Source organism: Patiria miniata, unplaced genomic scaffold (genome assembly GCF_015706575.1).
Source record: "Patiria miniata isolate m_02_andy unplaced genomic scaffold, ASM1570657v1 HiC_scaffold_6, whole genome shotgun sequence".
Classification (NCBI taxonomy): domain Eukaryota; kingdom Metazoa; phylum Echinodermata; class Asteroidea; order Valvatida; family Asterinidae; genus Patiria; species Patiria miniata.
In genome coordinates this window covers 8210290-8221332 of record NW_024037073.1, presented here as the reverse complement: position 1 = coordinate 8221332, position 11043 = coordinate 8210290, and the positions used below count along the sequence as shown (strand labels likewise).

The 11043-nt window shown below is 39.6% G+C and overlaps 1 protein-coding gene across 1 annotated transcript; it reads left to right on the top strand.

Moving 5' to 3' along the window:
- The first annotated feature begins 7306 nt into the window (after positions 1-7306).
- Positions 7307-10754, top strand: LOC119742431. Its single transcript, XM_038218348.1, has 4 exons — positions 7307-7625; positions 8070-8137; positions 9623-9823; positions 10140-10754. The coding sequence occupies exons 1-3, from the start codon at positions 7400-7402 to the stop codon at positions 9626-9628; spliced, it is 300 nt and encodes a 99-aa protein (XP_038074276.1). The 5' UTR covers positions 7307-7399; the 3' UTR covers positions 9629-9823; positions 10140-10754.
- The last annotated feature ends 289 nt before the right edge of the window (positions 10755-11043 follow it).

Genomic DNA, 11043 nt, shown 5'->3' with positions numbered 1-11043 from the left:
TTAAGTGTTAATGATACCAACGAGTTATTGTCTAACTTAGAAGAAAATAATTATGCTAGTAAATGTCTTGCATGGGTATGAAAAGATGAAATGATTCTCCTTTTGATCATCTACTGGAATACAAAATACCCTTAATTAATTTCTAGTATAATTACTTATCCGAGTTTATACCTCTGGTTCTTTTCAGAACCATTATCTTAGTTGAGAAATTATTCGCACATGGTGTTTCCGCAAACCTTCCAATATTTAGTATCTCCACCATGCAAAGCCTCAAATCTTACTTATCCGTGTATATTATGCTCACGTTGACAACCTCATAAATTCATAAACCTTTATTTTCAAACTGATAAAGATGGTATTCATTGTAAGCTGCATTCGGATAATAAACACGTTTATATACATCTAAAATTATTGGTCCATATTTCTTCAGGATTATTGAACTTGCCCTCATTGTGTGCACATTGCTCCTGATTAATCGATTGCAGGGAGACTTAAAATTGGGTAAAATACATTTATACAAACACCACGGAATCTGTCGGAGGTGAGCCTATTTCTGTACACCGACGAGACGACTGTCCCAGTGATGCCTCGAGCAACCAACGGACATTGACGTAACTGTAACGGGAGGGAGGAGAATGGGGCATGCCCCCCTCCAGATCCCCCACTTTATATGACCCCGCTCAGAAAGTAGAGAAGGCAAGAATGAGCTTTTCTCTTATTTAAAAAACACCGAATACTTCCATTAAAAGAGCCATCACCAGAATTATCCCTCCCCAAAATGGGACATCTGTATACTGAACAGACCAACCGACAAACATTATTTTGAGACCTCAGAAATTCGCCCTTCACCAAGCAAAGGATAGAAGGAGTCTTTTAACGAAACGGGGAATATTATTATGATAATGTGTTCTTTTTATCCTACTTAAATATGTGGGAGATCCACTGTACTGTATCTTTAGACTTGTTTAACCTGGTTATAAAGAGTGAGATGTAATTGTTCTTTGTGAATGACCACCACCACCACCACCACAAAAAACTTTTTGTTTGAACCAATGTTTATAACTAGTGTTTAATAATGGATCGTTCGAGGGCGACTGATCCTCAAAGCAGGGAAATTGTGGGGAATTAGCGAAAACCATTGAGGCGCTCCATACTAATTTTGTTATTCTATGCGTTCCATATTTCTTCAGCCCCACGAAAGGTATGCATTTGCCACAAAATGTATACATGCACATTCGGGACGCGCACGCAAAAAAACCCCCAGCTACCACGTTAGTCAGTTCGACTATTCTGCAGACCGCACTAATGTAGGTTTTTTTCTTATTGTCGGGCTGCATGCACGTTTCAGGCCTTTTTGATGAGCCTGGATCACTGGGTTTGAACTGAGCTGTGCTGTAATCCATCAAGAAATATCCTTTTTGAACCCGGATACTAGGGGTTCTTGATTTTACTGCATCGCCACTAAACAATAAAGAACGAAGAAATTTGGGAGATAGAATCTTTGTCATCCGTGTTTTGATTAACCGGCGAGGCCTACCGACGAGGCGACCCTTTGAGTGTGTGGCTTCACCGCTACATATACTTTGTTTAGTCAGTGGAGATTTGTTGACGTAATTTATGTTGACAAATGTTGGTGCTTCCGGAGTCAATATTTACATGTCAGAGTACTTTTTATAGCGGTGCTGTGAAATCAAGGGGAACACCGCTATGTATCAGGTTTACTCGGAACCAAACTAACTTGGACCCACGCCAACTCACTCAGACCCACGCCAACTCGCCAACCATGCCAACATGGCTGGACCAATCAATATGCATACCTGTCCACTATTGATTTCACTAAGGCCTTTGATCTTGTGAATCATAATGTGGTTATTAAAAAACTAATCGACCTTGGAGTTAGAAAATCCATTATCCCCATCATCTGTGATTTCCTTACCGGTCGTACTCAAAATACAAAACTTAACAACCATATCTCTGCTTTGAAATTCATTTCTTGCGGCGTTCCTCAGGGAACTAAATTGGGTCCTATCCTTTTTCTCATTCTTGTTATGATGCTGTGATAGGAAGTCACAGACGATGGAAATATGTGGATGATCTAACTCTTGGGGAGACCGTAAAGTGTGGCGAGCAGCCATCACTGCAAACTCATCCTGATGATCTGTCCCAGTGGTGCATAATAAATGATGTTCTGCCCAAACCTGCCAAATGTAACATAATGAAAATTAATTTTTTGAAGCGTGAAATACCAAACCACATCTTCACTCTCAACTCGGTTGCTCTAAGTCAAACAACTCACATGAAACTCTTGGGGATCATTATTCTAAATGACCTCAAATGGGAAAGTCATATAACTGATATTGTGTCTAGGGCTTCACGTAGACTTTATACCTAATTGTCTATTAAAAAAAAAAATACGATGCTCCCTTGACCGACTTGGTTTCTGTGTACATATGATATATAAGACCTGTTCTAGAGTACGCTTGTCAGGTCTGGCACAGCTCCATTAGCAAGTACTTATCTCACAGAATAGAGTGTGTTCAAAAACGTGCCTGCCGAATCATTCTTGGTTATCAACGTTATGATTGTTACTCTAAGGCCCTATAACTATTAAATGTATGCCTTCATTAGAATCTAGAAGAGATCATATATTTTTAAGTTTTGGTTCCAAGCTCATGAACTCTCAAAGGTATAGGAGTATGCTGCCTCCTCAGAAATCAAATTGTACGGGAAGAAAACTTAGAGACAGTACCTCCTCTACTCTAATCATTCCTCGTTGTAGAACCGAGAGATACAAAAATTCGACCATACCAGCACTGTCCAGAATTTTGTAACCATAGGAGAACAGATTCCTTTTTCAAATAACCTCCACGTTTGTATACAATTTTTACATGCATGTATGTTTTTGCAAATTGTACAACAACAGCAACAACAGCAACAACAGCAACAACAGCAAAACAGCAACAACAGCAACAGCAGCAACAGCAGCAACAGCAGCAACAGCAGCAGCAGCAGCAGCAGCAGCAGCAGCAGCAGCAGCAGCAGCAGCAGCAGCAGCAGCAGCAGCAGCAGCAGCAGCAGCAGCAGCAGCAGCAGCAGCAGCAGCAGCAGCAGCAGCAGCAGCAGCAGCAGCAGCAGCAGCAGCAGCAGCAGCAGCAGCAGCAGCAGCAGCAGCAGCAGCAGCAGCACCAACCGCTTGACTCTGTCGAAGCTAGCAAATGGGCGACACATATGAAGCCCTCGCTACAGAAGAAGACTTCCATTTTTCAAAATCATGGCTAGGAGGAATAATTAAGGAGGAATAATTAAGGAGACTAACCATCGTGGCTAAGAGGTTTTTTTTAGAAGGAATAATTGAGGAGACTGACCATTCTTGCTAGGAGGATATTTTACAGAATGGATAATTCATCACGTGGGAGAGACTTTAGTTTCATTGCATCAGGGGCTGATGGACATTTCTGAAATTAACAAATTATTTAATGTAAACTAGTGTCATATGTATTTAAATTGTCCAGTCAGCAACAGTACGATTCAAAGTAATTTGCAAACAATAACAGTAAAGTAGTAAGTGTATCAGTTCTTGTTTTTTTTTTTTTTTTTATAGTATTACCCGATTTCCTGTACCAGTCACGTTTATTTATAGACACGTTTCTCTCAGTCTCGAGCACTTCAAATGATCTAGACTGAGATATGTTTTACTTAAAACTATGTGATTTGTTATTGACTGTGTGGATTCGGGAATTTTCTCCAAATGCTGTATGGAGTGGACCCTGCCCTCACAATCGATCGATGTTTACGATCCATAGAATGGTTATCCCCAGTGGAACAATCAAACAATAGTTCCAATACTAAGAAGAGGAATAAACAGGTCCAAAGCGCAGTTCAGTGGCTGGGGTGTACGAATGGGGGGGGGGGTGTATAAATTGCTGAGGATGGCGCTCAGTGGATTAGTAACAAAACAATTATTGCTCCGTTTTCATCTTAAGTGGGGTTAGGGAACCAGACTACAGGAACATGATTGTTTTCTTGATTTTCCCAGCATCTACAAACACAAACTTCAAACAAGTCTGTGTAACAATATTTGTTGTAAAATACTTACCACCCAAATCCCTCCATTTCTGAAAATTACAGCAAAAGCAAATGTTGTATATTCTTTTTACAATCTTGAACACAAGTACAGCACTTGAGTATAGCACTTGCCTTCAGGTTCCCCCTCGAAAAAGTGTGTGCACCCCGAGGTGCCCCCTCAGAAGTTCAACCCTATTTACGCCACTGATCGAGCTTGGCATTAAACCAACAACAACCTCTCTCGGATCGTTCCCATAGGCCATCCAGGGGGCCTGGGCGGCCAATGGGAACGGAGTACGTTATTATTGGATCTCTCAACTATACTGCGCACGGAATGAGTGTAATCACAGCTATAGTGGACGTACATAGGTCTAGTGAGCAAACCACACAATTTACATTCACCTATAAAAGGCGGTTACCAGCGCCCATTGGATTATAGTCTCCAACATCAAACTTGTCAAATTTTAGAACACCTGTTTTAAAAGGGATCGACGCTGTGCCAACTATTCTACTTCACATCGGTAAGCAGGACTACAATCGTTTTCTAATTATACTTTTCATGTTCAATACAGTATGCTAATTAGTGGATGCGTTATTTCATGTCGGAAAAGTCTGGTTTCCTGACCTGACAATTTTCCCCGCCGCCCAAAGGTCTAAATTGTAGGTCAGTCGGCGGTATTTTTATTTGCAGCACACATCGTCAATAGATCATGATTATTCAGCTAGTTCGATGTTTATTCATAAGACAATAATGCTGACGTCACACCAATACTGTCACTCAGTCATGCATGTACATTAAAGCATTTCAAGGAACCGCTTTCGTGGAGCTGCCACAGTGGATGGTGGAGTGAATTATGGATCGCAAGATCTGTGGTTCCAGCCCATGCTCATATTCATGAAATATTTCTTGTTGGTTGGGATAGGTTTAATTGAAGGGAAACACTACGAGAACCTAAGTGTCTTCCATCCAGATAGCGTGATAAATACTCATGTTAGGGTGCGTGATGTGATTGGTTAAATACGATGTATGCTGCAGGAAAAAAAAAGACGCGGTCAGGCAGCCTCCGCCGCTAAAAATAAACATGACGACAAGTTGACGGCCCTTTTTCAAAGCACGGCTTCGTTTGCGAATTCGCTTTTTCATTTTTAGCTTTAATGTTCCAATCAAATATTTCAAAAACATTACTTGTTTCATAATATGTCGTACAGTTTGATATTTTTGTAAGAAAACATTGGCGAAGGTTGACCTGTAATCGTAGAAGTAAGGGACCCAAATATCATCTTAGCAGGCGAAACCAAAAATGAGACAACGCTGAAATTTGGAAAATCCCGGTTACCGTCGCCAGATTCAAATAGGCCTATACAACAAAGCTCGCCCCTCGTATGGTAGTGCATAATATTGATGCACAAAATGGTCATTGAATTTTAGGTTTCTTGGTACAATTAGTAAATAATAATTATCAACTTAGGTTCAAAATTTTTAATAAGCAAGGTAGTTAAATAAAACCTATTTTATACCTAGAAATACCCGGGCGCTAATCTAAGATTTCGACGAAATACATTCGGCAAACTTCGGTCATTTTTGAAAAAAAAAGGCATTCTTCCCGTTTCATTCACGTGCGCTATATATATTTTGTATAGGTACTAGCGGCTACCTGACCTAAGATTCATCAGAAATAGTCAGAATATTTAAGTCTGGGAACCATACTAATGTCGGAAATTAGTCAAAGCTAAAGAAAGGCTTTTCAAACGGACAAAATATAAAATAAACTTTAAACAGAAAAAACAAAAGGCATTGAACAAAACCTTACCCCTACGTTATCCCTGGCAGTATTATCTAAATGGATTTCAATAAAGCATCGAAAGTAATATATTATTTACACAATCGTGTTCATAGTAAAGATTTGAAAGTAAAAAATCCCTTCATGTTCCACAATGGCTTAGCTTAATAGCTTTACTGCAAATTTGACATTTGTAATAAGTTCTGAGGGAAAAACAATTATAAACAATATAGATTTTTACAAAAAATTGACTTCAATGAAGTTAATTTGATGTTTGTTATTTTTGCTTCCATTATAGAATGATGAGGCGAGTCGGAATGCTGTGGCTATCATTATCATTATGTTGTAAGCAGTCAAAAGTGTATATCTTTTGCAGACTTATAATGTAATCGGGATGCATCCATTGTAAATGTACACTCTTTAATTTCAATCTTATTACCAAATTGCAGGTTAATTGATTGTTAAGGTCCTGAACTGGTTTGGGGGTTGGACGAGAAATTCCGACAGTGATAGGATGCATAGACCCCTTGCTCTTCAAAAAGTGCATTTTTTTCTCCAAACAAATTTTAATTTGTGCACAAATAACCCGCCCCACGAGAGCCGAATTGTCGTCTAGAAGCCAGTAATTCGAATTTTGTGCAGAAATAATTTAATAGCTAATGGATTTTTGGTCAATGTCTGATTCAAAAGTGGATAACTAGAAACTCGAAAATAGCACGGGAAATGCATCTTTAAAGGGCAAATGAACTGTATTTTTTTTAATGCAATCCTTGAAAAGGCACCTTTGTGTCCCATTTAACCTCATTTTTTATTTTTTATTTTGCCGTTTTCAAGAGTATCTTGGTGCCTTTTTGGTTTTTGTGTTAATGAATATATCCATTTTCATGATCAAAAGTGTGATGTCATTTCAGGCAGAACCCTCAATATTGCAATTACTTTATGTACAAAAAGTTGTAAGAAGTTTGGCTATTTGGCTGTCGTAAACTTTCTTTTCTTTAGTGATTCGTTGTTGTGCCGGGTTATGGTAGAAAGCGAATGAGCAATTTGTTTCTCACAAATGTTTTCAATGAGTTAATTTTGATTTTCACAATTTCAAAAGAAAACACGCCCAAGTTGTCTGGAAACGCATGGGAATTTTTTTTCGTTGAAAGAATTGCACTTTCCAATGTGGTAACCAAAAAGGGATGTCCATTTTTAGTTTTTATATGGGTTTCATATTAAGAGGATAAGAAAGTAACATAAAATATGTTTCCAAGCAATATTCACTTCACGGGGCCATTAAATAAAAGCAGTTGTGAATGATGGGCCTACCGTTCGGGAACTCCTAACTACATCGTCCATTGAAACACGCTTAGCAAAAAAAAAGAGAGCAATATGATAATTAATAAAATTAGATATCATTTCTTGTTCCAGGTCTTGTTCAATATTGTGTATCAGACGGATTCGTCTACGCGCACACTGATGGAACCGTGTTCTTGGAACGAGGCCATCGTGGGATTGTACCGTGTCCTCTCGTCAAATCTCACCAAATCCCGCCACGTGACGTCGACGCGATGTACTGGCACTATGACACCATCAGCGGGACATCCCTGCTCATCTCGTACTTCTTGGGAAGAGTGGCTCCCCAAAACGGGATCCCAGAGGGCGTCTATGATATCGACAATGAGTTCAATCTCATCATTGAGAACGTCAACGCCTCCAATGAGGGAACCTACTACTTTCAGTTGAAACCGCATTTGAAAATGATAGAAGAGGGAAAGGTCGAAGTTCGAGATAAAGGTGAGTCCATTTCGTGATTTTAATCCCGTTATAGTTAAAATTAACTACAACAAAACAACATAATAATGTATAATTATAATTGGGGACATTTTGTACTCAAGCTTTGATTATCTAGTAGATTTTCATGACGAAATTTCATGGAGCTTCTAAACAGCACATTTTACGTAAGAAGAGGTGTTAAGCAAAAATCAAAAGGAGAACCAGTCACAAGCAATACACTCCCATGGAATATTGGCTGGTAACCTGTTTTGCTAAGAACATATTTCCTGCGTTCCGCCTAGCAACTCTAGCTCTATATGACATTGACCCCAGGTCTATAACATAAATGATATTCGGTTCCCGAATTTTGTTCTGTCTTACGGAGTCTCGGACACATTTCCCCTTATCGACTAATGCCAGTCTCTAGCTTTATGTTTTGTTGGCAACTCGTCATTCCACCAACAGTTTCCCCAAGTCGTCCATATCCTACCGTCATCGGCTGCAATCAAGACCACGATGCAGACATGTGCGAGGTGAGATTAAGACACGACAGTGTGGTGCATAACCTGACCTGCGTCATGGATCAGGTCAAACCTGCCGTGGAGTTGAGGTGGCTCCGTGCCAGTCCACATGGATACACAGTGCTGGATGCTTTCAAAATAATCATGCCTGTTATTGTACCGGCTCACACGGGTAACTACGAAAGCCCGTTAATGCCAACTTTTTTTTTTTTGAATTTTGTGTGTGTGTGTGTGTGTGTGCATTTTTTTGTTTTGTTTTGGAATTTTGTTTTGGATTTTTTTAAAAACTTTTTTTGGGGGGAATTTTTCTTTTGACACTTTACGAAACGAAGGTTTGGTACGCGGGCATTGCCGTACTTCATGTCCATAAGGTACAAGAACGATTTCAGGCCATAGCGGAAGTGCCGTTTCTTGGTCCATGGTTTCATAAAGGCCGCGCAGTCTATTTTGAGTAACTTTTGGATTTTTTTTTTGGGACTTTTTTTTGGGGGGGGGGAATTTAAAAAAAAAAAATTTTTGACTTTTTTTTTTTTTGTAATTTTTTTTTTTAATGTTTTTTTTTTTGGAATTTTTTTTACCTACCTGCCGTCAGCGGCGCCTTTCCCCTGAGTAGTCTGGTTCCCAGACCGAAAGATTTTGACTATTCCTGATGAATCTGGAACCAGACTACTCAGGGGAAGGACGCCGCTGACGGCAGGTAGGTAAAAAGAAAAAAAAATTCCAAAAAAGAAAAGAAAAAATACAAACACAATTTTTTTCAAAAGTTACTCAAAATAGACTGCGCGGCCTTTATGAAACCATGGACCAAGAAACGGCACTTCCGCTATGGCCTGAAATCGTTCTTGTACATTATGGACATGAAGTACGGCAATGCTCGCGTACCAAACCTTCGTTTCGTAAAGTGTCAAAAGAAAAAAAAAACAATTCCCCCCAAAAGAAAACAATTTCAAAAAAACCCAAACCCCCCCCCCAAAAAAAAACCTCCCCCAACCCCCCCCCCCCCCAAAAAAAAATGTTGGCACTAACGGGCTTTCGTAGGGAACAACTTTGAAAAAAGCTTACCTTTACTGGTCAAACAGACCCCTTGAAAACACATATGGTTAACTTTTTTTAAGTGCTAGTGTCCAAATTAGTTCACCGTAACTTAACTCTGTCCTATTGTAAAACGAGAGTTATTAATTGTTGTCAAACTATCGGATGAAACATAGTATTTGTGCTGGTTCCAGAAGAAGACCAGCCTTTAATTGAGTGACTGACTCACCGGCTGACTGACATGCTGACTCACTTGGGGCAGTGCTATTGTATAGGATATTCCCGCAAAGGCATGGAATAGGCTAAATCCTAGATACACGAAAAGACTTCGTGTAAGTATAAGAGTGAATGAGTAATTCTTAATCAATTACATATAATTTTGTGCGCTCTCGGACCAACTTTACTAGACTTGCCTCGTCTCGTTTTAACCGAATCTGCCTGTACTTGTTTTCCCTACTCAATCAGGCTTGACGTATATAACTTCAGCATCAATCCAAGTTCCTTCAGGAGACGATGATGCGGAATACGTGTGCGAGGCAGTGGGTGTTGCTGTGGGAAACAGAACTCACACGAGGGTACGCCTTACCAAAACGGCAACTGATGGCACACCGGCAATTTATGTCACAATAGCAACTCGTGACATGACGGCAACTCATGAAAATACTGGTAGGTTCTGCATCCTCTCTGGGGACTCGGACGATTTAGTGTGGAAATCGCTCTAACTTCAGGTTGAAAAAAAAAACGTGGGGGAAAATCCTGTAGAAACTAAAGTGAACATGCTTTCTCGATTGAGTAAATGTCACTAGAAATTATATTTTTACTAGTTCAAGCCGTTGGAATCCAGTCCAAGTGAAAAGAGGGAAAAGGAAGGTGAAAGTAGTGAAATACGTACGGTGGTCGCGAGTGAGATGCGGAATAAGCGAAATGGTTGAAACACATGTGTGCAACAATTAAATCATGTGTCTTATATTTAACTTCAAAGGCACAACGGAGGCTGACAAAGTACTAACGAATGACCACGATCCAATCCAGACAAGTGTCGGCGTGAATGTGTCATTGGTGATGTCTTCAGTCTCGCTCATGTGTAGTCTTGTCATCATTCCATACATGGTAAATATTCATTTGTTCCGTGCTCATTTGTGTGAGTTTGACAGAAACATCCAAAACTTAACAACAAAAACAGATATTAGAATAATAGACTACAGGTAAAAGAACATAATTCAGGTTGTATTTTAAAGAAAAATTGTAATCCAAAAATAACGGGCTTGCTAATGTGTAAAAGTTATGAACTTGAACGCTGTCAAAGTGGCTCCATCTGGGTAGTTCATCAGCTTTTTATTGATGTCTTATTTGCATCTCTTTAGTCATGGATGACACGAGCACCATTGATTTCAAAACAAAGACAAATTGAACTCTGTTTCCAGAGTTTGCCGAATAAGTGGTAAGTTAAAGCTCACAGTGGACAGTGCGTTAAAAGATGCATGTGCAGGTGGTGGTAAATAAAATGATAAATAGTACTGTTGCCCATGAAAGATTTACCATTTTAGGGGAAGGGATCAGGAGAGGCGATTTTTTGCCAACAGTTGGAGAAACCATCAGCAGCATGTGAAATTTATGAAGCGAGGGAGGGGCTTGACTTTCATGCCGGAAGGGGTACTATAAATGGTGATTAATCAAATTGTACAGTATTGTTATTATTACCCTAAATTTTGAGTCAGTGAAGATTTTTCTAATTGAGAAAGACGTTAAAACTGCCGGCGATGACCTGACGGGGTTTGTGGTGGGCGCATGTTTTTTATGCTTTAAAGGAAGCGATTTTTTTTCTGATGTGAGATATTCATTTACCATTTTCTTGTCTCTGGGCGGGGTGCATACCTATGTTCCCC

Coding starts and splice junctions, on each gene's coding strand:
- LOC119742431 (XM_038218348.1), top strand. CDS start 7,400: ATGTACTGGCACTATGACACCATCAGCGGGACATCCCTGCTCATCTCG. Junction 7,626..8,069: donor GGTCGAAGTTCGAGATAAAG/GTGAGTCCATTT, acceptor TTCCACCAACAG/TTTCCCCAAGTCGTCCATAT.